We start from the raw sequence: 26,898 nt of genomic DNA on the forward strand, positions 1-26,898 counted from the left end.
TAAGATGGAGCTCTGGTACTTTCAAAAGGAGCTATCCATAAGGAGGGCGCTCTTACAAAGGAACACCTTTTGAGAGACAGAGACAATAGAGTACCGGCAGTGTTTATTTACCGAAGCAACCTCCCACTGTCTCAGAAATGGGCACCTCGGATGCCTCACAGAAGGTCTCTTCCTCTGTAGTCCTTTGGCCACATTTGCTTCAAGGGTTTGGCTGAGAATTGAAATTGCATGCACGTGCCTTCTCGTTGCTAGAAGTGGCCTCCTGCAACGAGGACTTTTGCATTCGTCCATCCCTTTTTGTCAGGGAGGCTGCGATGGGCGAGATTGGGCTAGAAAGCATAGCTTCCTCAACCCGATACACGCAGGCAGGTATCCTGCTTTGAAACGTGGGAGTGGGCGGGAGGAGGGGCTGCATCCCTAAGCAACGCCGCGAGCGGGCAGCCATTCATTGCAAGAAGACCCTGGCCGACTGCGATGCACGTCCCCCTTTGTGCTCCTGCCGCTAAGACGCGCAGCATTTCCGCGCCCGGAGCACCTTTGCTCCTTCAAGTAAATCCGAGGCCGCCCGTGGGGCATCCTTTGCGAGAAACTGCGAAGGCTTCGTCCCCACGTGCATCCTCCAGCCCCTTCTGCTTCCGCTGCCCCTCGCCATAGGATGATGGCTGCTCGGAGGATTAGGAAAGGAAGCGGGAGAGTCAGCAGCCCCCGTTTCTCCCGTTCCAGGAGCAAGCACTGGGAAGCGCATGCGCCTCCGGGCCGCTGCCGCGTAGTCCCCGCTTGCCGCCCCCCCGCCCGCCCGCCTTTCCATGGGAGCCCATGACGTCAGGCGGGCCGAAGGCGGCGCGAGCTCCATCAGGCGGCGGAGGCTCCTGGTGCGCCAGGCGGGCGGCGGGCAGGGCTGCTTTTCCTGCGTCCGGCGGCGGCAGTAGGCGCTGGAGCAGCTCGTGCATAAAGCGCAAGCGGGGCGCCCCGGGCTTCAGGGTGTGCATCCTCCCTCCCGCACCACCCAGGAGGGGCTCGCAAGCGGGGAAGGAGCTGCCGCTCTCCGTTTGCCTCTGGATCCAGAAGGACCCCTCTTTTCCCCTCCTTTCTTCTCGCCCTCCCCGCTCATTCCTGCCTCTTTCCCTCCATGCATCATTCCTGGGAGCCTCCGATGGTCGTTGCCATTACCTTGCCTCGCATCTAGTGCACCGGGGGCGGTGGGTTGCCGATTGCCCCCTCCTCCTTTTTCCTGCATGCAACCTCCCTTTCTTGCCAAGGAGGGCTGAACCCCCTCCTCTCTCCCCTCCCCAGCCTTTGCCGCTGCTGGGCTCTCTCATCTCCTGGGCTGGGAGGGAGGGAGGAGGAGGGAGAGGGGCTTTTCCTTGCGACCCCCCCCCGCTCTTCCTTCGGTGGATGTGGAAAGAATTGAAGACCCCTGGAAAGACAGGGTGAAGAAGGAGACCCAAGAAGAAAAGAAAGCGGTTATAGCTGCGAGTCTTCTGTGGACTGTCTAGAGCGCTGATCTTATTTTTTAATATATTTTTGCACAAGCATGCTGGCCCACAGGCTAGAAGTGATGATGGGGCCCTTGCTGCTTTTGCTAGGATTTTTGCACATACTCGTAGGTTTCGCCCCTATTTTTGCCCTTGAAGGTGAGTTTAAAACCTTTTCTCCCTCCTTTTCCTCTCTTCCATGCCTTCTGTCTTCTCTTGAGTTCTGTTTAAATGAATGAATGCCAGTCCTTATTACGTTGTCTGCTTGCAGTTATCTTCCTCAGTATAAACAATAACACCCTCCCCCCTTTTTGCAGTAAGGGTAGCTCTTCCCGAAACGGCAAGGGGTGGGTGGCGGGGGGGGGGGAGATCGCTGCTCGTAAGAAATCAGCATATTGTTTGCAGTTTAGAACAAAGGTGCATTTTTTAAAAAGCAGGGGCTGTGCGGAAGGGGGTGTTGCATATTTGGCATTCATCACTAGCCTAGCTTGCCCCCCACCCTCAATGCCTGCAAAATTCTGCCTGTTGTATGTATTACTTCTCAGGAGACAATGGATGTCTGTGCATGAATATATATGCTAATACAGGGATTGGAGTTTTGTATTATTTTTAAGGGGGTTGTGGTGGGACAAGGCTATAGAATTAAGACCCGCTTCTGTGAGATATATTTCTTAATGAATTCACTTCACAGTGTTGAATGGAGGTAACACAGGAATGTCAACACACACACACACACACACAGCCAGGGTGCAGCGTTAAAACACAACTGGAGCAAAGCTGTGCTCAATAGAGTCATGTTTTCTCCAGATCCTCACATTCACTAGTTGTCTTTTTCCAAAAACTGCACCTCCTAGTTTTACTGGCACATCCAGACCAGGGAATGCCAAGTAGCGGAAGTAGTTGCTTCATATTGAAGTCTTCTTCCATTTCCTTTCCTGTTTCAGTAAATAAATCATTTGCTCTGAGGTTTGCAGTGCCTCTGCGTTTCCTTCAGCCTCTTCTGCTCCATTGTCATCTTATGATATTTTCGCTTAAAGATCCTACCTCTGCTGGCAAGAGAGCCATAAAATGGGGAGTTGAAAATCCATCTGTGAAATGACACTGTGCTGTGTGTGTAAATGACAAATCGGTCAAGTATTCATATTTAATTGACTGTCCTGAAGATGTAGCTGGATGCCCTCTGATACAGTCGGTTAAACTGGAGACATCCAGGCAATTTAAATGTGATGGAATCTTGGCTGTAAAAAGCATCTGCTAAATCAGTCTTCCCTGCCACCCCCACTCCCCTCGATTCCCCTCCAAAGCCAAAAGGAGGAGAGGCTGCACTGCGCCCTGAGTGCATGACATAGCAGATACTGAAGACAACAAGGTAGAGTTGAGAGCGGTACCATGTTCTCAAGCCAGTTTGGAAGAACAAAAAACACAAGGACGGGGTGCTTTCCCCTGGGGAATCAGGGCAGGAAGACAGGAAGGTGGTGCTTGGGGAGTGGCTAGTTAGTTGCAAAAAAAGAAAAAGCTGTGGATCACCAATGTGGCTTAGGAATGTGCTTATTTACTCTGCTGACATGGGGAATTTAAGCATGATGGGACAGAGAAGAGGCAAAGAGACTGCCTGCCATGCTTTTAGCTGAAGTGGTAGCTGCAAACTGGAGGTTTCTGTGGCTTCATCTCTCCCCCCCCCCCCAGCAAAAAATGACAGATAACGAATTAACTTAGCTTTGCCAACCCCAAACCCTCTGCATCACATTTTTCACATATTATTCATGTGTGTGTGTGTGTGTGTGTGTGTGTGTGAGAGAGAGAGAGAGAGAGAGAGAGAGAGAGAGAGAGAGAGCGAGAGAGAGAGAGAGATATTGTCGTTCTTGAAGAGGTTGGCATGACATTAGTTTCTTTTTTTTAAGCCTTCCTTCAAAACAGACTTGTTTTCTGGGATTTCTCACTAAGTTCTGTTGTGCAAGTCATAACTTTGTGTCTTTGGGGCTCTGGGTTTTTTTTGGGGGGGGGGTTGAGAGTTCGATTTTGGGGCCCTTCGGCTGCTACATTTAAAATGCGTGTGCCATGCTGGTGGTCTTCTCTGTACTGTTTATATGTAACATTTTGAAGTCATTTTGTGGTTTAGACTCCCTAGATGTTATTCATGGCTATCTCTTCACTGAAGAGGAATTAGTGACTTCTGTAATGTGTAGGCACTGTAGACCAGTGGTTAGACACAACCGTTGGCACAACTAATGACAAACTTCAGTGCATCTTGTGACTGAGCCATAATTGAGCAATCTGTCATTACTGCATAGATTCAGAACTAAGCAGTTTCTCCTTTGCAGTTCTCCATTTTGACAAGTCTCTCTGGATGGCATCCACTTTCTGGGCTTGATTTTGAACCAGGGCTAATGAAAAGCAGCTTAGCCCTGGAACTAGTCCCCCCTCCCTCGCCACTCTGGTGCAGGCCTGCAAAGTAATAAGTGCTCCTTTGAGCATGTGCAGATTGCGCTAGTTCCCTCTGAGTAACTAGCTGATACAGAGGGATTCTGAGAAATACCTGCTAGGAGTACATGCTTGAGTTTTTTTGAGTAAGCACTCCATTAATCTAACACCCCCCTCCCCTTTTGCAGGATGGCTTTTCACATAATGTAACTTCCACATTAGAACCTGCCTTCCCCAATCCTGAGCATGCCTCTTTGTTTGTTTGGTCATCTAGAATCTCTTTTGTACTTCTGATTCTACACGCCTTCAGACCTTTCTAGCCCAGTCCTAACTCACCTCCAGTGTAGACATTTGCGTTGCAGTCAATTACATATCTGACCCATCATGACTCTCTTTAGTTTTCCGGACTTTGTGTCTCCCTTTAGTCACTGGGGGGTCCAGTAGTTTACTGGTGTACCATTTTTCAGTTGTCTGTTTGCTTGGCTGTTTAGAAGCTGGGGATAAGTAGACTAAGTCATACTCTCAGTGGTCCCATTGAGATCAGTGGGTTTAAGTTACTCAAGTCTGTGAATTTTGACAGTGCTCAAAATACCCCAGGCGTGTTTTGCTACTGGTGCGGGTCCAGCTGCAACCATGTGGAGATCTCTGGATGCCAGCTTGGTGAATGACATCTCCATCTGGTTGCCCCCTCCAGCTTTCTTCAGCAGGTAAGGAGAAGAGCTTATTTATTGCATTTATATCCCACCTGTGTTGTAAACTGCTTTGAGATTTTTTCTTCAAAATATAAAGTGGTATTGAAATGATGATGATGATGATAAATAAAGCTCCTCACAAAAAATAAAATAAAAAGGCATCTAGACATCCTGTTGTGGCGAACGTAACCCAGGTTCAAGGTGCCTTTTGGTGATTAGCTTGTATATCTGAGTTTCTAACAATGGATTTTGGTGGATCTACTCAGACCAACATTGGGTATCACCTTCTGTGCAGTTTATTTCTGTGGATATAAAATTGCTGGATATAGAATTGTTGGTTCTCTTAATGCACGTGGAACATCTGTATCAGAATAAAGCAGAGCTTCCTGTAGCCAGACACAAAATATGTCCAGTTATAGAGGGTGAACCTTAATTGAGATGGTCTGGAGTATAATGGGCAGCCACTGTGTGTCACAGGTGCGATAGGAAGCTGGGGGTGGGGGTGGAGCAGGGTTATAACATGCCTGGATAGGAGCAGAAGAGTCTGTAGGTGTGATATACACGAAGTATTCAGGGTCAAACTGACTGAGGGCTCATCCCTTTGTGCTGCATTTCTAGCCACAGACTTGGGCTTTAAAGCTCCATGTCTGAGTGGATTTTGTTTTTATCCTGGCACTTTCCCCGGGGAAACCTTCATTTTACCACTCAATTGGATCCCCTGGCAATCTGGTTTTCCACGGATTGCCATTTGCTCCGATTCAGTGGTAAAACATGGTTTTTCCCAGGGAAAGTGCCAGGACAAAAACGAAAACTCAGACATGGAGCTTTAAAGTGCAGACCAGTACCTGGAAAGCAGTGTGTGAAACTGAGCCCTCAGTTGCAGAGAACATGCTTAACATTCAGATGATCCCAAGTTTAGTTGCTGGTGTCTCCAGTTGAAAGGAGTCAGGTAGCAGGCATTGCTAAAGACCCGTCACCACAGGCAACCCAGTGGAGTCATTGGCAGCCAAAGCAGATGATGCTACAGGGTAAGGTGGACCAATAACCTGCCTTGCCCTGGGCTATAGACCTGGTTACAGCATAAAAGTTGTACCCTGTACCCTGACTTACCTTTCTCATTCTGTGCAGCTGCTGCCTTTTTTCCAGATCCCCAAAGGCACACGCCTCCATTGTCTCCCAAGACAGACAGATGCCAACAACAGCAACAATACTAAATGTAGCACCACCCCAAGGCAGAGATTGGCCAGCTGCATATGTTCTGTAGGGTACACCAGAGTAGCACCATTTCACTATTTGGATTCAACCTGTGGCACACACTCCCTATAAAGATCAGCTTTTATTGGTGCAGAGTTTTAGTCGGTGGTAGTATATATGAAAAACAAAATATGGGTGGGCAACCAAAACTTTTCAGAGAGGTTTGGCTAGGAGATGTTTGGTGGAACTAGCACCTGCTTTGCAAAGTATGGCAACCAACCTCACAACAAAAGTTCAGCAGGCTGAAGTTTCAGTGGCTGTGCCGTTGGAAAGCTCCACCCATGTGGTGCTACGGATAAAGAGTATAGTTCACGAGGAACTCCTCATGTGTTGAAACCAGTGTGGGAATGCTCCAAGCCCTTTTGTTTCTGTGTAGTTTATATAGGAGGAAAAACATTAGACACCTTTTAAGATAAGGTGCGAGAGAGGTATACCTTTGTAGGGGCAGCTAATTTGCTTTCCCTTCAGCTGATTCGAAAAACCATTACTGCTTTTTTTGTTTGTGGATTTTTTAAAAAATGTGGCACGTTGTAAGGAGATACCTTGCACTTTCTCAGATCAGCTGTTCATCCTGTCTGATGTTGCCTACCCTAGTAGACAGCAGCTGTCCAGCTCTCAGTCTGAGGTCTTTCCCCATTCTGATACTTGAGACCCTTTAACAGGGACTGAACCGGGGATTTCATGTATGCAAAGCACGTGCTCTACTTCTGAGCTCTTGCCCTCCTCCCCACCCCACATCTTATTCCCTTTGGAATTAGGTTGGTGCTTTCCATTGGCTTGTAGAATCTTGAAAGCGAGCAGCTAATAGCTTTCATTTCTCCCTTTCTGGCTCAGCTTTTATAATTGCCTTGTAGCCCATTCCTAAGTTATGCTCTGCCAGCATACAAATGCTTAGGATAGATCTACCACCAGTTGTGCAAGCACTGTGTCACAAGACACAACATTGTGCTATTGTCACTCAGGCATTATGCTGGCACCACTGGAGCAATTAGCAAAAGCGGTTTAATGCCTGCATCATTTCTTCAGACATTTGTTGTAGAAACCTTTTTTAAAAAATGCAGTTTGAATTATGAATGTCAGAATCTCACAATTCTGCCTTTTCATCAAGCCTTCAAAATCTGTAAGACTAATCCTTAGCCCATTTAGTTCAGCGGGATTTACTTCTGAGTTAGTGCTCTTAGAATTTTGGCACATTATTGTTTAGGTATAACCCTAAGTGTATCAGTTGCATGTGAGTTACAATCCCAACATGGGAGTGACCATAGCTCAGTGGTAGAGCATCTGCTTGACATGCTCAGGTGGTCCGAGGGTTGATCCCTACCATCTCCAGTTAGGTGCCAGGTGATGTGAGGGCTCTGGAGAGCTGCTGTCAGTCGGATGGACTAATGGTTTGACTTGGTACACTTGTCAGGGAGCTGTGATGGGGCTGTGGTTGGCTCCTGAGTGTACAATTAGTGTCGAACCCTCATTTGCCTCTGTGGAATTATTATGTGAAGTGGCCTTACAAGAGTATCTGATCTTGAGTCTTTTTCTGTGGTAATTATCCTCACATGGGTTTTATTTTGCATTGAACCCTTGAGTCTTTGTTTGCAGGCTGATTTATTTGTTGAACTATGGATTGCAAGCCCTTGTTTTCTGCTCTGTGGTCTTTATTGCTACGGGCTCAAGAATGGAATTGCCCTTGAGTGGAAGCCAGTAGGGAACGGGCCTTCTGAGAGCATTCTGGTCTGCTTTACTTTCTCCTGCTCTCTTTTTCTTCAGCTGAAGCATTGTAAACTAGTCTGGCTGCTGACTGCAACGGCTGCCGCCCAAACTCTTATATAACATGGGTGGGTAGGTGTGTGTGTGTGTGTGGTGGATTATTATATATGTGAGCTGAGCGATGTTATGGAGTGCTGCATGTTAGTACTTGTAAGTCTTCTGTGGCCCTGTCTCTGTGTTGTATGATGCTGTAGCCTTGGCTGAAGGGACACTGGGAGGTGGGCCTAGTGAACCAAAGCTCTCACCCTGGTTGGCTGTATGCAGGGACATTTTAACATATATAGTGGTAGGCAACTAGCAGCCTGGAGATTCAAGCTAGGCCCCAAAGCCTTTCTGTCTGGGCCCTGGTAGAGGTCTTGTTCTCCAGGACAGCCCTCTCCCCCTGCCACTCTCACGTGTGCTTTTCAGGCACCACAGTTGTCTGGTTTACACAGATAGCAGATGCGGTGATACATTTCTTCCTGTACTGTACCACTTGAGACCACAAGTGGGAGAGTTCAATGACTTAATACTCCACATATTCAAACAAACACACTTCTTGCACATAGAAACCTGATTTCAGACCAGAGGGTTCTTGCCTCACTTTTAACGTGTGGTAGTTGTTCTTTCTTTCTTTCTTTCTTTCTTTCTTTCTTTCTTTCTTTCTTTCTTTCTTTTGTGTTCAAACATGCTGTTTCCACCACAATCAGTAATGTAATCTGGGAACAGTAATGTAATCTGGGTACCTCACTCTTCATTGTTGTATCTACAAGATATGCTCTAGTCCAGGGGTAGTCAACCTTTTTATACCTACCGCCCACTAATGCATCTTACTTGATGGTAAAATTTCCTTACTGCCTGCCAGTGCTCGATGGAAGGAGGATTCAGCTTGTGCCGTAGAACCCTCTCCCACCCACCTAGAATCCTGAAACGCCCACTGGTGAGCGGTAGGGACCAGGTTGACAACCCCTGGACTAGACTGTCAGAATTTATTTAATAAAATTGTATCTCACCCTTCCACCAAGGAATTCAGGGCAACTTACATTGTTTCCTCCATTGGTCCTCTCAACAACCCTGTAAGGTTGTCCAGGCTGAGAGGGAGAGAGAGCGGTGTCTGTCACAGGGAGCTTCATGGCTAAGTGAGGATCTGAATTCTAATCTCCCCAGTTATTGTCGAACACAAATACCCTCTTGCTGCCCAGCATTTACTCACTGACATGCATGAAGCGTTTGAAGTTTTTCGTTTTTCTACTTTCAAGCATTATATAAAATTTATGAAATGAAATGAAATAAACGGTTGGTAGCTGTGGGAGATAGAGCTTGAGTTGCAGGTTGTGGTGGTGGGAAAAAGAGTAAAGGTCCATTTGCCTGAGTCACAGCTCCTGCAAGAGTGAGTCTGTGAGTGGAGCCATGCTTCCTAGGCCTAGCTCAGGTCAAATTTTCCTTTTCTCCCATTTCTTATACATGCCCTTCTTAACTCTCAGCTCCTTATGCAGCCATACCGGTTTCCTTAGATGCTTCCCAATTTTCTTTCTTGTTGGTATTGTGTGCATTTAGTCCTTCAATTTTTCTCCTTTTAGAATCTCCCATCCTCATTGAGTATTTCTAACCACGAGATCACACCCAGTAGTTCCTTCAGCTTTTTGAAATTGGTTGTCTTAAAGTCCAGAGTGCGTGTCCAACTACACTCGGCTTTCCCTTTCCTCTGTATCATGAAACCCAGGAGGACATGATAATCTCCTCCCAATTTTCTGAGTACTTGTTGATCAGTTCTTCCCTGATGGTGAGGACCAGATCCAAGATAGATGATCCCCTTGTTGCTTCTTCCATCTTCTGGGAGAAGAAAGTCTCAGTGAGGCAACAGAGGAATTTGTCGGACCTTACATTCTTGGCAGAGTTTGAGTTCCAACAGATATTGGAGAAATTGAAGTCTCCCATGACTACTATATCTCTCCTTTTTGAATGTTTGGCAATCTGCTCTAGGAAAGCATCACCCAAGTCTTCAGCCTGGCTTGGCAGTCTTTAGCAGACCCTCACAGTAAGGTCTCTGTTTTTCTCTTTCCTACATTTTTTACCCATATACTCTCAATCTGCTTTCCATGGTCCAGGTCATGAAACCTTGAAACTTGACATTTTCTCCCAATCATGTTTTGGGAATAACTGTAACAGGCTTGCAAATAAAACAATGTTAGATGGGCAGACTCTTGTGATGCATCCATTATACCTCTGAATACCAGAGATGGTAATCTCAGGGGGGCAGAGTGATGTTGTGCTTATGTCCTGTTTGTGGATATCCTGCCATCATTTGGTTAGCCACTTTGAGAACAGGATGTTGAACTAGATGGGTCATTGGCCTAATCCAGCTAAATACAGTTGCCATGTGAAATATATCTGCCAGGCTAGATTAGTTGTTGTGTGACTCCCATAATTTTAGCATTCAGACTTCAGCAAGCTTCACTTGGATGGGAAGAGGTATAAAACTTATTGCAAATTCACAACATCTCTTTAAAGGATAACTTGTCTAGCTTGTAGAATGCTATTATGGACTGAATGCCTTAAAACACCCACCCACCCTGTGTTTTATATTGTTATTTCTGAAGTGTATCATTAATTAATAAGAGTTGTTGACAGAATACACCCACTGGGGAAAAATATTTAGTGTTTATCCATGTGAGCTACCAATTCCAAGATTTTGACAACTACAGTCGAACTATAGTAGATGTTTATACCTGTACAGAAGAGAGACAGTAAGAATACTAGAGATCATAAACAGTCTTATTCTTTCTGGAGAAGTGCCTGCCTATTGTCCTTTTCCTATGCCATATCTGAAAAAGATATTTTCATGACAGAGACCCAGACTGCAAATGTTGCACCCTTCGGAGGGAAATATTTAATAAGAAACTAAACAACTGATCACTTCATAGAATCATAGAGTTGGAAGGAACCTTGGAAATCATCTGATTCAATCCCTTGCTCAATGACAGGAATCTTTCAACTGCAGCTTCCCTGACAGATACCTTTGCTTAAGTACCTCTAGCAAACGGGAGTTCTCCCCCCCCACCTCCCCCACGGCAGTCTGTTCCTCTGTGAAAACTGCTATTACCACTCGGAGGTGTCTCCTAATCCAGCCTTCGCCAACCTGGTGCCTTCCAGCTGTTTTGGACTACAGGTGTTTTAGTCCAAAACGGCTAGACAGCACCAGGTTGGCCAATACTGTTCTAATATCTAGCCAAAACCTCCCACTTGGATTTTCTACCCATTATTCTAGTCCTGTCTTCTGGAGCAACAGAGGAAGAAGTCTACAGATATTTGAAGCCTGCTATCATCTCTTTTTAATCTTCTCCAGGCTACAATATACCCACCTGCCTTCTAGTGGTACCCCCAAGTCTGCCTCCCCAGGCTGATTACCTCACACTGCCTAGTTGTAGGGTGTACTTGTACATGATCTCTTTAAATCATAATCATAAAAATGGGGGGGGGGAATCAAAGAAGACCCTGGAATATCCATGGGGATGTGGCCTTGCATAGTTGCATGGGGAAATGTACATCTGAATATGTCCAGGGCACCAATATGCCATCTATTTTCTCTGTGATGCTTTGGCAAGGTAAAATGTCTTTTGATAGTGCAAACATAAGCCCTCTGTAATCCTCTGCAGAAACAACACACTACATTTTATTCGCATGTTGTGGGATACAGTTTGCATGTTCATTGTGTGACAATCCCGCAAGAGTGAAAGTTAGTGTGACTGTATATATCTGCAGAATGTTGACACAGGAAAGAAACCAGGCAAATAATTAAAAAGGGTGGTAGTAACATGCCCTGCTTCGCTCTGCTCTTGGAAATCCTGGAAGGCTCCTAGGCTTTGGTGTAATCTGCTGAACTCTAATGCTTCCCTAGCCTTGGGGAATATTTGCACTGTAAACATATATATCAACCTTATGTCATTCTAATTCCCACTGCTTCCTCCAGGTAATCCAGAAGATTGCTGGTTGGGTGAAGATGCTGAATATTCTATATAATTGACCTTCCTCCCTGAATAATAACAATAACAATAATATTGTATATGCTGCTTACTACAAAAAGCATCTCAAAATGACTTACATTTTTTTAAAAAACCACATACAAGTATCAAATTTAAAAATACATTAATAACTTAAAGTGCTCATCCTGCAATAACATAAAAAGGGCACATCCTACCCCTTCCAACTAAAAGATAAACACAAATTGGGAGCAAAGTGCCTGGATGAATAGGAATGTCTTCACCCTGTCCCTGAAAGTTTATAGTGATGTCAATAGGCTCATCTCTCTGGGGAGAGCATTCCACATTTGGGAAGCCACCCCTGAGAAGTCCTGGTTTCATGTTGATGCCCTCTGTAGCAACGTCAGTTTATGGAGTTCCCTGGGAAGAACCAGTTTTAAGTTTGTAGTTCAGTCTGTAAGAGCTCCTGGTGCATTTTACTGCTCTCCTCTTGCTTGCTTTAGTGCAACCCCCCCCCCATGAAATCTTTCACTAATTGAAAGCTGTCCTTCTTTCCCTTTTCACTCATTGCAAAAGGCTGCTGGATTCCTGTGCTGCCTTAGATTCTCTGGAAGTAGGGTGAGCTGGGGTAGATCCAGTAGGCAAGCAGAGAGATTTCTCTCTCATGGAACAAAGGCCTCTTTTCTCATATAACAAAAATCAAATTGCCTTGAGAACATAAGAAGAGCCCTGCTTTCTCCCTAAGATGGCTGCTCTCTTGCTCTTGGTTTGTGTGTGTCTGGAGTAAAAATTCCATCATATGCTGCACACACTTTTGCAGTCTAGCTTGTTACAGCCCAGACAGGCTTATTGTGTTGTCTACTTTGTTCAGGAGCTCTGGAGAACTATGTTGGTAGAAGTCCATCCTGGACTTGAACCCATCATCTCCTGAATCAGCCATCCATTGCCTCAACAATCACTACGTTCATCCTGCCAATTGAGATGCCTGTCCCAACCTAATTGCATTGTGTGCTGACAAAGGAACAGAACAACTTGTCCAAGAAAAAAGACTCTCATGAGCAAATGGTTGTAAAAACTGAATTCATCCTCATCCCTGTCCTCTTTTGGGATGACATTAAATTTCACCATTTCCCCCCCTGACATTTGAGCAATAGCATTTTCATCACAGGAGGGGTTTGCAAAAACGTCTGCATTGCTTGCCATTTGCGTGTTTACCAGATGGAGATAAAGATTCCTGAACATTAGGAAAGTATTTCAATTGTTATATTGCAAGGGGGAAGGACATTTTTTGGTGAAATGCTGGCTGTATACTGAGGTGCTCTCGTGTGACTCAGTCCTCACACAATCAGACCTCCTGCCCCATTGTCTTTTTGGAGGTCCAGTAGAAGTCCTTTGCAATGTTATCATCCATTCCAACTTTTTATCACCAGAATACTTGGAGCAGGGTTTCCCTCTTGCGCAGAAACATTGTCCCCTAATCTCAGTTGGGCCCCAGTGAAGTAGTGAAATCAAAGGAGGCTATGAGATTGATTATGGCAGGGGGTCCCCAACTTTTCCTAACCAGAGAGCACATATGGAAGTTTAAGAGACTGGTGAAATTTAAGAGGCTGGTTTAAGAGACCATTTCACAGAAAGAAAAACTGGTGATGCCCACCCTTCACAGCAACACACCTTCACATCCCCTGAAACAAGTAATATACAGTTAACAACAACAAAAAGGTAGACCACAGCATCCCACTCACTCACCAGAAAATTATGATTGTTACCAAAGTTTGTTTCCTTCTACCTGGTTGATGAACTACTAATGCTGAATAGAAGTGTGCAAGTCAGGGGAGCCAAACTTTTAAGGCACATTTAGGCTTCCCATACGTGAGGAAAATTCCCGACATGTCCTGGTTTTTGGGTGTAAAAATGGTGTTGGAGGAATTTTGTCAAATTGGCAAAATGTCAGGAAAAACCCGGATGTATGGCAACGCAGTGGAAAAAGCAGCGGAAACAGCTCCAAAAAGCTTTAAATCACTATTTTTGGGCTCAACAATTTTGGGGTCTTCCTAAAAACAACTTTGTGGACTCAACAACTTTATGGGTGTCAGGAAATTTACCATTTGAAGTATGGCAACCCTAGGCAATTTAATAATAATAATAATAATAATAATAATAATAATAATAATAATGAAATATTATTTATACCCCACCCATCTGGCTGGGTTCCCCCAGCCACTCTGGATGATTTCCAACAGAATATTAAAAACACGATTAAACACCAAACATTAAAAACTTCCCCAAACAGGGCTGCCTTCAGATGTCTTCTAAAAGTTAGATAGTTGTTTATTTCCTTGACATCTGGAGGGAGGGTGTTTCACAGGACGGGTGCCACTACTGAGAAGGCCCTCCTGGTTCCCTGTAACCTCACTTCTCACAGTGAGGGAACTGCCAGAAGGCCCTTGGATTGAGATTGAGATCTTTGAGTGAGTGCTATGGCTGCTGCTGCTGTGCCCCTTCTCCCTTAGATGAGGCCCTCCATCTAAGGGTGTGTGAGAAAGCACACACACTTTGCTTTTCTAAGGATTCTGAGTAAAATAATTTGAGGTTTGACTAGTACATAGAGATGAAAGAGGAAGTGAGCAGCAGCATCACTTTTCAAATTTCCTTCTTCAGTTCTGTGTACCTTTCAAGGAACGAAAGGTCGCCATCATCACCACCTCAAGTGGGCAGGGATTGTGGAAGTGGGAGGCTTTGTGGGCACCATGGGGAGGCCCCAAGGGTGCCATGTAAACCATCTTATTACACATTGATCCAGGCAGGCAAGTGAGTTGGTAGGCTGGTTGTTGGTGGCTAGTGTCATGAAAGAATCTGGAAGCAGGATTTCTTTGAAACAGGCATGCATTGTTAGATACAAATTTCCTTGGATCTTCGGATGGGTGTTCCTCCAGAGAGTGTTCTTTTGCTAGTAACATGGCAAGTGTCCTTAAGTTTAAGCAACAGAAGTAGTCTTAAGACCTTTCCATCTGAGCTTGTGTTTTGTGGCTAGGTTTTAAGCAGATATGGAATTACTGTAGTTCAGTAGATTTTTATAGTTTTTTGGGGGAAGGAGGAACCACAAACCTCTGTCCTAAAGTTTTGATAACCCACAAATAGCCTCTGGTGGAGATAAATGTTTCCGGGCAAAAATAAATGCACTAAAATTAGGGTAGACAAGATGCTGCTGACAGGAAAACAGTCCTGTATTGATGAGCACAAGGGAAGTAGCTATGCTAATAAACAGCTTCCTTCTGTATCTCCCTTGTGGGAAGGAGAGTATCTGAAAAGTCACTTTCTTACAACAATATGAGAGATCAATCTGTCCACTATCCTTCTGCTGCTCACTGATTCAAATGACATCCTGTTTATCTTAATATTTCCTGTTGGATCCTGGAGTCTCAAAAGAGTTCAGCGCTTTGGGGATACGAAGGGGAGTGGGAAATGAAACAAGTGGAGAGTGCATGGAAATTTAAAAACTTGGTTTTCCTTTGCAAGTCTTCCCCTTTTTACTTTTAGTTGCAAAATAAAATGCGAAAGGGCCACCACCACCACCACCACCATTATTATTATTATTAATTTTCATTTCTATACCACATGGCACTGGATTTTGATGTTACTTTTCTGTTCCAGGCCATTGCTAAATGATTAGCTTCTAAATTACAGGGTGTATCACACATCACAGGAGCAACGTGAGTGAGATGTGTGTCAGGGCTTTTCCCACTTTTTCCCAGTAGGTGTGAAGAATCTGAACTGAATGCGTCAAGAAATGACTGCTGTGGCAGAGATACTGTATTTCCCCCGTGCTCAAAATGCAATATTTGGTTTTTGGGAAAATGTGATTCTTCCCCTGTTTGCAAGTCAGTTGCTTTTTCACAAATTAATATATGCATATAAGAACCTAGTCTGTGTACTTATAAATATTTACATTAATTGTTTGTTGAATGGCTTGCCAACAATATAAAAAGTATGAATATAAATTAAGTTTTAGTAACAAGATTTCCCTTTCTGGTTGCTTAGAGGCAGTTCTTAACTTGCTGCAGGCAAGTAACTAATTACAAGCACAATTTAACCGACTTTCTTTAAAGTAGAAGTGGGCTACTTCTACTTTAAGTAGAAGTACTTTAAGTAGAAGTGGGCTACTTCTACTTTAAAGTAGAAGTAGAAGTGTAGATCTGGATATGCAGCAGAACTCTGGTTGTTTTGCAGTAGATCAGCAAGAATGTCATATTCCCAGTTGATCAGCTATAGTAGCGACAAAAGTAACCTCCGCCTTACAAAATATACTGCTAAAATTTAGAAAGCTTATGCTAATCAGGAATGCCTTTTCTTGTGTGTGGAATGCTTGTGAGCTCCTTTCAGTTCTGGTAGCCAGAACAAAGTCCTGCGCACAGAATTCTTCAATTCTTTACTCCATCAGTAATTGATCTTGGGCTTCTAGCAGAAACCCATAGTAGGTCCAGCAAGCTGTAAGTCTGCCTATCCCAGCTTTAATGGACCTTAAGAGCCTTGCAGACTTTAAAATCAACTCCACTCTTCTCCGCAATTGGATTTAGCATTGGCGTTCAATCATGGCTGGCTTATGTATGTGAATAACCTTACATATGAAATGAGCAAGCTGTCTCTATCTCTCTTTTTAAAAATGATTGCAAAAATGGCAACCTTACAGTTTTGGTGAAAATTATGGCGTATGGAGTGGAAAGAAAACACACCAAAATAGCAGGGATGGGGAAGTGAGGAATCTTTTCTGGCTGATGGGGAATTGCATCTGGAAGCAAATCCACCAATTGCATTTGCAGCCTAGCCAGAGTGTGTGCATGTGTCTGCTCATGTGGGTGCTAAAATGAGGAATTAAAGGATTTGTTTTAGGAACATAGGAAGCAGTGTGTGCAGCATTGTCTACGCTGACTCTAGGACTGCAGGCAGAAGTCTTTCCCAGTGCTACCTAGAGATGCTGGTGATTGAACGCAGGACCTTCTGCCTGCCTGAGATATGTCTCTTTCCAAATTCTTGATGTGGAAACTTTTCTAACCAGTTCTACCGGGACACACATACACAGTGAAGAGAATAGTTGATAATTCATACCCCTCACCCTGAATATACAACTGTTTTCAGGAAGGAATGAATGAATTGAGAATGGACAAACTTTTTTATTTTTACCCACTCCCCAAATCCTGGTTAGCATTAATGTCATCTTCATTACGTTCCCTTCGAGTAACCAGAGAGAGGCATGTCTTCTTCTTAGCCTCATTTTGCTTCAGTTTTCTCCAGAAGCACTTCCACTGGAGTCAGAGTTGGGTGAAACATTCTCCACCCCGCCCCATCATTTTTCTAAAAAAATAAAATCGAGCACTATTTTCCAGCCTTCAAAGCTTGAGCCTTGGTGCCCTGTCATAAGCCAATACATGTTACCAGCTGTGCAAAAACAGAGCTCCACCCTAACAGGAATGTGATTTTGGCTTGTCTCTCCACATGTTCTTCCCTTCCCAGCTCTCTCTTTTTTATGAAGTGTTTTCCTGTGACGAGGGGTATCTCTTTCTTCTTCTTCTCTCATTTAGCTATCCCGACCTTCTTGCTTGTCTCACAGCCTGCCCTGATTTGCAAGGACAGTACAGTGGTACCTCGGGTTACATACGCTTCAGGTTACATACGCTTTAGGCTACAGACTCCGCTAACCCAGAAATAGGACCTTGGGTTAAGAACTTTGCTTCAGGATGAGAACAGAAATCGTGCTCCAGTGGCGCGGCGGCAGTGGGAGGCCCCATTAGCTAAAGTGGCGCTTCAGGTTAAGAACAGTTTCAGGTTAGGAATGGACCTCCAGAACGAATTAAGTACTTAACCCAAGGTACCACTGTAGTAGCATTTTGGTTGCTGGAGTTCGTGCTCATTGTTACCTAGTCTGTGCCAAAGTAAAAAACAGCTACGCACAGTCACCCTACTTTCCCATTCCCCCTCAGCTTGTCATGTGGACCTGCTGTAGATGTCATCTGGTCATTGGACTGGGCAGTCTGAAGTTTCCCTATGTGTGTGCTTATCCCTGTGTGCGTATCACTGTATACTCATTCCTTCCAGGAGGTTTGCATCGTACACGAGTGACCAAGCAGTATCTTAACAGTTTTTTGAGGGGGGTTTTCTGCTCAAGGGATCAGGCCATACATCAGATAAGCATTGCCCAGGGTGATGATTAAAACAGATTCAAATTACTGGTGCCTCCCCAACATGCACATTTTTGCCTTAAGCTTTCGTTGACAATTCCCTGTGAGTAGCACCTGTGGTTTAAAGCAGGAATGGCCAACAGCTATACAATGTGGAGCCACTCTATTCTCTGGAGAGTAGACTTGGAGCTGGATTCTCTGCTGAAATGGAAAACCTTCACCAACCCACAGTGCAGCCAGAATGTTAATAAAATCCAAAGGGAGATAGCAACAAAATATAGATCAGGGATTGTCAGGGCATTCTATCAATAATTTGAAGTTCCTTTTTCAGTCAACAAAGTCACCTAGAAAGTCTTCCAGAATCTTCTTTCTTGGTTCGGCTCATCTGTTGGTGAATTCCCATGTAGGAGTAAATGCCTCACCCATTCCAGTTCTGCTTAAAACATTTATTGAAGAATTAACATTACAGATTATACAACTACTGTCTTAAGGAAAATAAAGTAAAACTATGTACAGATAGTCATTCATCCTCTCTGTTCTTCAGCCACTCTTCTCTCCTTCAGAGCACGTCTAATAAAGAAGTCTGTTGCTAAGGAAACCTGGTTGCTGGGAGAAAACATGTTGCTAGGGGCCAAACCATGCAGTGATCATTTCAAATTGATTTTTAGATTACACTAACATTGGATGGGGAATCTGTGGCCTTCCAGATGTTGTTGGCTCATATTCCCATCATCCCTAACCACTGGCTAGACTGGCTGGGGCAGATGGGAGTTGGCATCCAACAACATCTGGAGAGTCAGGGGTTTAGCATGCCTGGTGTAGAGTATCTTGGCCTATTAAAATTTGAAATCATCCTGATATGTGTGAGCTAGCAGTAAATCACACCGTGCAAGAAGGAGTTAACTTTTTATTAGCAAGAACATGATCTGCACAGCAGAGCACAGCAGCTCATCCCTGGTAGGTTTTGCCCCATGCATCATTGCCAAGACTGAAAGCCACCCCCCCCCCATTAGCTAAGCTCCTGGGTTTTCCCCAAGCAATCAGAGCCTGCATGAAGCCAACCTCTTCTTTACCCTTTTCATGCCTCTTCTGGTTCTGGGAGATGGGGAGAAGAGCTTGTTGCAGCTGGAGGGGGAGATGCCTGTGACTCTCCCTCCTCCCACTCGCCTGCCTCAGCTTCTGCCTCTGATTCTGGACTTCTCTCTGCCACACACTCTCCCAGCTCACTAAGCCCAGTTACCTCTTCAGCTTCTGACACCTCCTCTTCCTTTTCCTCTCCCTCTGATCACTTATTGTTGTTCCACGACCACTCTCAGGGCTGTGAGCCATCCTCCCCAGCTGGTTCCTCCCATCATTTCTCTGCAACCAACCAGTCCCTGGTACATCCTACCCTTTCTCAGGCAGGTGGTGAGCAGATACCCCTACGACAGCTAAAATTGCTCCTGGAGCCAAATCTGGTGTGTGGGGTGCCTATTGGCCATCCCTCAACCTTGGGTCCCTATGTGTTCTTGCACTACAACTCCCATTATCCCTGACCACTAGCCAGGTTGGCTAGGAATGATGTGAGTTGTAGTCTAACCACATCTAGGGATGCAAGTTTGAGAAAGGCTGGCTTTGATCCTTTATAGCCCTATCAGTCTAAAATGTGATGGATGCCTGCTGTTTACCCTCCCAGGGTTTATCTTGTCAATTGTCACACTCTTTCCTCAGACCACCCAACCAGGCCCTCTTGTCTTGGGAAATGGGTGCATGCTTGCCATTCTCAGTCACGTGCCCTGTGGAAGATCCATCTGGTTGTTCATAGTAGCCCCTTCCTGGGTTGGATTGTATGCCTGAATGATGGAAATAAATAATTATTTTACAGTTTACACTGCTGAATGCCCTATTGTGTCTTTGTTTAGAAGACATAAGAACACTTGGCTACTGTAACCCAAAGACTGCTGAAACAACATAGGAACTGTGCCGACAATACCTAGTAGGCATTCTGGGCTTGGAATGGCCATCTCTGTATTTTTTATCAGGGATGGCTAACCTGTGGTGTGCAATTTCCCCCTCAAGCAGTCGTCGCCCCCCCCCCCCCACTTCCATGCTATGGAGGCTACCACCAAACAGTCCAGCTTCAAAACTTATCTCTGCAAACAGTAGGTTCAGGTAATCAGTTCCATCTCCATTATTGCTATAACCAAAGTACTGATAATGTGGTGTAGTAGTGACATAGTCATGCAAATTTAAGCCAGTTTCAATTTTAAAGCATCGTTTTAATTTCCAAAGAATTCCAGGAACCATAGAAATTTTAAACAAAAATATTTTAATCATCGAAATCCCTGTCTGGGTAGTCATGATGGTTATGGTTATCCTTCTTCAGGATGGGCGTACACCCTAAGGGGTGATTTCACAGCTGTCATGTTTTGGACAAGCTCCAGGCTGGGCCCTAATTCTGCTGGATTCTCAACATTCAGTGGCTGCAGAAGCCATGCCTCGGATCGTGCTGAGAAAAGGTTTTCTCAGTCCATTCTGAGACTTTCTGCAATATCATGTTCCTGCCATGCAGGCTCTGTGTGGTTCAGCCTGCTTTGCTTGCACCAGAAGAAGAAAGCACTTTGGTGTCCTTGCAGAGCATGAGAGAGAGAGAGAGATACTTTTTTTGTTTTGACTGGTATGAATCATGCTCTTTCTGTCTTGTCTACCATCTTCTCTGTGCTTGGTCTCCTCCTAGGCCGGGCATGGGGAACCTTCGGTCCTTCTTTTTTTGCTGAACTCTAACTTCCATCAGCCCCAGCAAGCATGGGCCAAAGATGATGTGAATTGTAGTTCAGTGACACCTGAAGGGCCAAAGGCTTATAACACCTGTTCTAGGCCCTGCAGTCACAGGTGGGGAGAGTGCTCTCATGCTCGGGTCCTGCTCAAGGGTTTCCCAAAGGCATCTGGGTATTCTGTTGTTATGTTCATCAAACAAGCCAAAGTAGTGGGACAACATTGTGGGGTGGATGTGCCTGGAGGGTGGCAACATGATAATGATAATATGAAGAGACATAGAAGAAGGCAGATCATCTTCAACAATTCTGGAAAAGTAAGAGCTATGCTTCTAGAGTTGGATTTACTAACAAGATCTCATATTCAGTAGTGACTATTATTTTAAATCACTTGCATGTCTTTTGTTAAATGGTAGCATTCTGTTTTTGATTTAATACTTCTGTACTTGTGGGTCCAGTGCTATAGTCCGTATCAAAACACAGGGCAGCAAGGAAAAGCGGTGTCACCATCACTCAGGGGAGAGGAGATTCTCTCCCACCCCATGACCCATCCACATAATAAGCAAGAGTATCTGCTGTGATCTGGAAGGAGGAGTGGGCTTTATTCCACTCACTTCTCATTGGCTGAGAGAAGGAAAGGGGCTGGCTCTTGGAAGAAGACTCTCCTACGCGATGTGGGCCAGAAGAGTTGAGCATTCTACACACATACAAAAAACGTTCTGAAAATGCTTTTTAAAAAAGCGCTTTTAAAAATACATTGAATCTTCCACAGGCTCACCATCACTATCTAGTGTCACATTGTATATTGCACTTAAAACACACTTAAAACGTTTTATTTTCAGCTGTATAGCAGAGTCCTATGTCTGCTGGCAATAGCCCAACATCTGCCCTGCTTTGGGCTGCATACAACTTATGTCTCACTCAGAGCAGAGCTTTTCAAATTAGTGATTTCCATTAATCATTCCATTAATTTAATTGAGACTACTTTGAGACTTGTGAGTCTGCTTTGGATACAACCCAGTGTCTTGTGTCTCGCCACTTTTTAAAAAGGGATATAATGCTGAGTTCATAAATTTTCAATTTTTAAAATGATTTGAATTAACAAGCCAAATGAGCAACCTCTGCACCTGGCCAAGTCCTCTGGTGCCTTCTAGGGTTTTTTGTTTCAGCCGTGCTGTTCTTCTCTGGTGTCATATGGCCCTTGTTTTATAGCCACACTCTAGTATCATAGTGGAATCCTGTCATTCCACTTTCTTGTAGCATACTGCTCCTTGTGATGTGGAGCCTGGACCTGGAATCTGCTTTCCTGCTGCTCTGAGAATACACTCCTTTCTCTTGGGTGAAAGAAGCATTTATTTCAACAGATATATATATAGTAGTATTTCTGTCTGATCTCAAAGGTTCCAGAGAGACAGCAGCATTAAAACCATATTTCTTTCATTTGCTGTTTCACAGAAAACATGGGTGTATTTAAATCTCTGTCCTCTGCAATATGTGTGAGCTGCTGTAGGGTGCTTGACATACCCTTCAGTCTGCAGAGACAGCATAAATTGCACATATGCTGCTAAACATGAAAGGCATGCCAGGATGAACTGTTTATTTGCCCTCTTCTACTTAGGCTTTTTCCACTCCTGCCTTCTAAAATGGCTGTCCAAGCACTCATGGGAAATAGGGGGAAAGAAATCCGTGGAAGAAGGAAATGAAGATTCCTTTAGTCCAGGGATGATTGTCAGGCAGTCTGTAGGCCAGTTCTAGTGGTTACCGGCACTTTATCAGGCCTCCATATTCCTGCAGTTGGAGGAAATGTGGTGAATGGAGGATCACTTCCCAGGCCGCACTGTTTCTGTGGGTTCTGCCTCCCTTTCCAAGCTGGGGATGTTTGCATTTGGCAGGGGTATTGTCAGCAGTTTGAAAGATTCCTGGCTGTACAATTGCCTGGTCAAATTCTTAGTTTGATTCTGTTTTAGCTAGGTGGGATTTTTAAGAGGTGGGATAGAAATTCAAGAAATAAATTAATCTCTCTCCCCCCCTCCAATTTTTTTTTTTGCATCCTCAGCTAGATGATCACAGTACTCATTCTTTCTTTTATTGTACCATGTCTCCTCTTCAGCTCCAAACAGTTATTCTTAACTGGTCCTATGGTGGACAGTGTGAGTCCCCCCCCTCTTGACTTTATGTATCAAATCTCACAGCAATCTCGTTTTTGGAGTGGGCATCTGTTTTGAGAGTTCTGTTGCTAAATAGTCCCCCCCCCCATGCAATCTCCTACTGCTTGCATCAGAGTTGTACCTTTGCAAGGCATTTAACTTTGTGCATTCTGCCGTTTATTATTTTTAACACCAGCAGCAACCCTCCATCCTCCTCTAAAAATTCTGCTTGCCATAATTTGGCTGCTTTGTTGGGAGAGGAGTTTAATTCCCACCCCCTACAATTCGGTAAAAGCTGAATACATAATTATTTACAGACCAAGTTTATGGTTCTTGTTTTTCCTGTTGATTTGCCTTTTTCAGCTACTTACGCCTAATACCACTTTGGCAGAGCACACTGTGCAACAGCAAATACTTTCTGCATTACAGCTAAGCTAAAAATTCTTGTTTTTGTCCTGTCTGCCTTAAAGAAAAGTGGGGCAGGATGAAACTGCTTTCAAGAGCTGTTCTGCTGAGTCTCGCTTCAGTGCATAAGGAACTATTTTCCAGTGTTCCTGGCTGTCATATATGCTCAATATAGAATAGAATAGAATAGAATAGAATAGAATAGAATTTTACTTACTTTTTCTTTGCCAAAGAAGTTAACAACAGTAACAGACAAGTTGCAGTCTTGCAAACTCTTGAATCCTTCCTAACTTCAAATCAGTAGTGTCACTCAGAACCTTAAAAACTGCTTAAGAGTACAATCCTGTGGCTTTCTACTTAGAAACAAGTCTCACTGAGTACAATGAGGCTTGCCGCTAGATAAGTGTCTATAGGTTGCAGGGCTAAGACTTTCTAACATAGAAAGCAGAGCTTTAATTTGGTTCAGGGGATGTGTGCATCACTTCACATCGAAAGGGGAAGTTAATTGAGTTTAAACTTGACTTTTCCAGACAAATCAATTAATGCAGCTAAATGATGTCACTATGCCAAAATTAAACAAAAGTGACAAGTTCTAAACCTAATTATTGTTGATGCTATCGGATGAGAATTGTTGCAGTGCTCACATACATATTATGGTATGGTGACTGTTAACTTAAAATACAACTTTCTTGTGTAAATAGGTGTCAGATAACAACTATCCCTAGGTGTAGGTACCCCCTGGGTCTGAGACGGGGAATCCGTGGCCTTCCATTTGTTATTGGATTCCAACTCCCATCAGCCTCAGCCAGTCTGGTCAGTGATCAACTCTTCTATGAATGCTAAAGGACTGATCACGTTGACCATACATTTTCCTTGCATGCCATACTGAAACAACAGAACCACTGTATTGTTTATTTTTTATTGTTTATAGATCACCTCTTAGGACAGAGCCCTTCCAAGGTAACTTTCAACAATCTAGAACAATATTTAAGATGCAGCCAATTTAAAATTAGAAAACACATTCACTGATAAATGACAGAATAATTAGGACCATAGGAAGCTGTCTTATACTGAGTCAGACCTAACTTGCAGAATCCCAAAATTTTACACTCCCCCCCTCCCACAGGGTAGGTTGGCTTACCTGACTAGGTGCCACCCATCTTGCTATGGCTGGGGGGGGGGGGGCAAGGGTTGGTCAAGGGCTTGTCGGCCCAGGCTCACCTTTGTTTTCTTAACAGCTTCACTGCTCTTGGTCTTCATTAGGTAAGTGTTCCTTACCTAACTTTGGGGCTGGGATGCGACCTGCTGGGCATCGTGCGGATGTCGGGGCCTGGCTCCAGGCAGTTGTGAAGCCTCAGAGAGCTCTCACATTTGGAGCCCAGTTGCGGAGCCTCCACAGGCCCCATGGATGTCCGGGCTTGGCTCCGGCCAGCAGCGAGGCTTGGAACACTCACTTCTGGGTTAAAACTGTTTGCAACCAAGGTGTTCGTAACCAGAGGTACAACTGTGCCAGCCTTTATCATCCTTGGGTTCCCAGGTACTATTGAACTACAACTCCCACCATCCCTGACCTCTCCCCTTGCTGTCTAGGGATGATGGGACTTGTAGTCCAACAACATCTGGGAACCCAAGGTTGAGAAAGGCTGGTCTGTACTGACTGTCAGTAGTTCTCCAGGGTTTCAGACAGGAGATATTCCTGGCTCTACGTGGAGATGCCATGGAAAGAACCTGAGACCATCTGCATGCAAAGTGGATGCTCTTCTGCTGACCCACAGCCATTGATGGGTCCTAATTATAACGGTAACCAGTAAAAGACATTGAAACACTCAGCTCAGTGTTGACTATTAAGTATGTATGTGGGATTGCTCACTGTGAAAATACTGAGGCTGTGATAAGCTATTCTTTAAAATTCCTGAGAATTATGTAGGTTGGTGCTGCAGTCTTCAAAATGGTTCTTGTCATGCAAAGCTGGTGTTTTTGCTTCTTTGGGGGCGAAGGGGGAGAACTGGCTTGAATGTTCTCTAGAGCAGGTGTGGGGAACCTCTGGCCCTCCCTGAGGAGCTGTGTAATTTTTGCAGATTGAGCCAGACCCATTCTTCAGTGTGCCAAGCAGATGAGCACAATTAGCAATACCCCCCCTTTTTTTGTATACAACCCCAGAGCAGAACAAGTCTGGCAATTCCAGCAAGTGGAGAAGTCAACTTCAGTCAAAAGGACTGACTTGAGAAGTCGCAGTTTCCTTTTCGGAAGTTGTAGATGGAAGCTTGTGTAGAACATGCTGGATAGTAGCAGCCCAGTTTTGCTGCTCTGTGCTTGACTCCAGCTCCCTTGTTTTATTATGGCCTGCTAGGAAAATTGTTGTTTTAACGTGTCCAATAGCTCTTTGAAGCCCATCAATCTAGTCCATTTACTTAATTCCATGCAGGGCTTTGTTCCCCGAGCGCTGTTTTAGACATCTGAGATTGGCTTAGTGAATAACGAGTTTGGATAATGGATTTGAACAGCAGCTTATTGTGTCTGGTGGAACAGTCAAACAAGTGTATCTTTTTGCCTCTTTTCATTTGGTGGCAAGTGGGCTTGTGCCAAGAACAGTTGTAGCGTTCTACCTGTTAACAAATCCCTCTTAGGGTTACTGGTGCCTAATGAAGCTGTGCTGATTATAATGATTAATAAATCAAAGCCAGGATTTATCTTCCCTTACCACACCCCATGGCCCATTTTGTTTCAGTTTAGGTTCTCAGGCATTTTACAGCATTGAGGCTGTAAAAATGTATTAGGCTTCCAGAGAAGGCAGTTTCTTAGTGCTTTGGGGGAAAGTGCCTGGTTCTGTGATTGTTCAACAAACAGACAAACAGATACCCCACAGATTCAGGGTTACTGTGAGGAAGGGATGAAATGGAAGTATGAGAGAGAGCTTTTTGCCCAGTTGAAAAGCTTCAGCTATCCAAGCTTGATTGATGACATGCAAAGGCTTTTTCCGTTTTCCTGACTAATAATTCCTGCCTTTTATGTGATCTTTCACACAATATAATTTTACTGCTGGAAACCTAGTGGAAATTTAGTGCTCATTTCCATGCTAATTGCTTCCAGGAAAAAAAATTCATTTGCAACCCAATTTACTTGGGAAAACATGGGAATTTTGCACTGTAATTTTTCATGTAATGAAATTTAGAGCGGCATCCCAGTGTACAGTTCTTTCCTGCCTTTTGAAATTTAGCATGATATGGCAGTCTATCGATCAGAAAGCCACAGTTCCATAACACAGCAGGTACTGCAGTGTAAAAGAAATGTTAGAAATCAGGACAGAAGTGCTGGCATTATAACAACAACAACAACAACAACCTAACACAATAAATTCCACATCTGAATGCAGTCGTAGGCTCCTTGAGGAAAGGGCTGGTCTAGGCCTTTTGAGAAGCCATATTGGGCCTATATTGGAAGGCTTAAGAGGCAGCTTTTTTGAACTGCCTAAAAAAGCTGAAGGGCACAATGAAAAGATAAGTGGAGTGAATTGGGACCCCCCTTTTAAGGCCCTTATCAGGATTGTTTGCTCAATGCAGAAGCCTCTGCTGTGCCACCTGACACCTGTAGGCAGGCTTTAGGTTTTTGGATTGAATTACTTGAAGCAACAGGAATGTTTAAAGCCCTGAAAATAGAAGTGCATTTCCCAAGGTTCCTACTGCTTTTCTGGCAGTCTGTTTAGTCTCAGGGATCAAAAGTTCTTGCAATAACAAAGGAATGTACAGTGGTACCTCGCAAGACGAAATTAATTCGTTCTGCGAGTTTTTTCGTCTTGCGAAGCACGGATTCCCATAGGAATGCATTGAAAATCAATTAATGCATTCCTGTGGTCAAAAA

At 44.3% G+C, this 26,898-nt stretch overlaps 1 protein-coding gene across 5 annotated transcripts in view; it reads left to right on the forward strand.

Annotated features, from left to right (window-relative positions):
* Positions 1-868: 868 nt before the first annotated feature.
* LRP1 (LDL receptor related protein 1) overlaps positions 869-26,898 on the forward strand; it is a 316,344-nt gene continuing 290,314 nt past the window's right edge. For all 5 annotated transcript variants that reach the window (XM_053370298.1, XM_053370312.1, XM_053370304.1 and 2 more), the window contains exon 1: positions 869-1,634. In XM_053370298.1, the coding sequence (XP_053226273.1) occupies positions 1,535-1,634 (100 nt within the window). In that variant the 5' untranslated portion in view covers positions 869-1,534. The remainder of the gene's footprint in view (positions 1,635-26,898) is intronic.

This window comes from Podarcis raffonei, chromosome 2 (assembly GCF_027172205.1).
Source record: "Podarcis raffonei isolate rPodRaf1 chromosome 2, rPodRaf1.pri, whole genome shotgun sequence".
Lineage (NCBI taxonomy): Eukaryota > Metazoa > Chordata > Lepidosauria > Squamata > Lacertidae > Podarcis > Podarcis raffonei.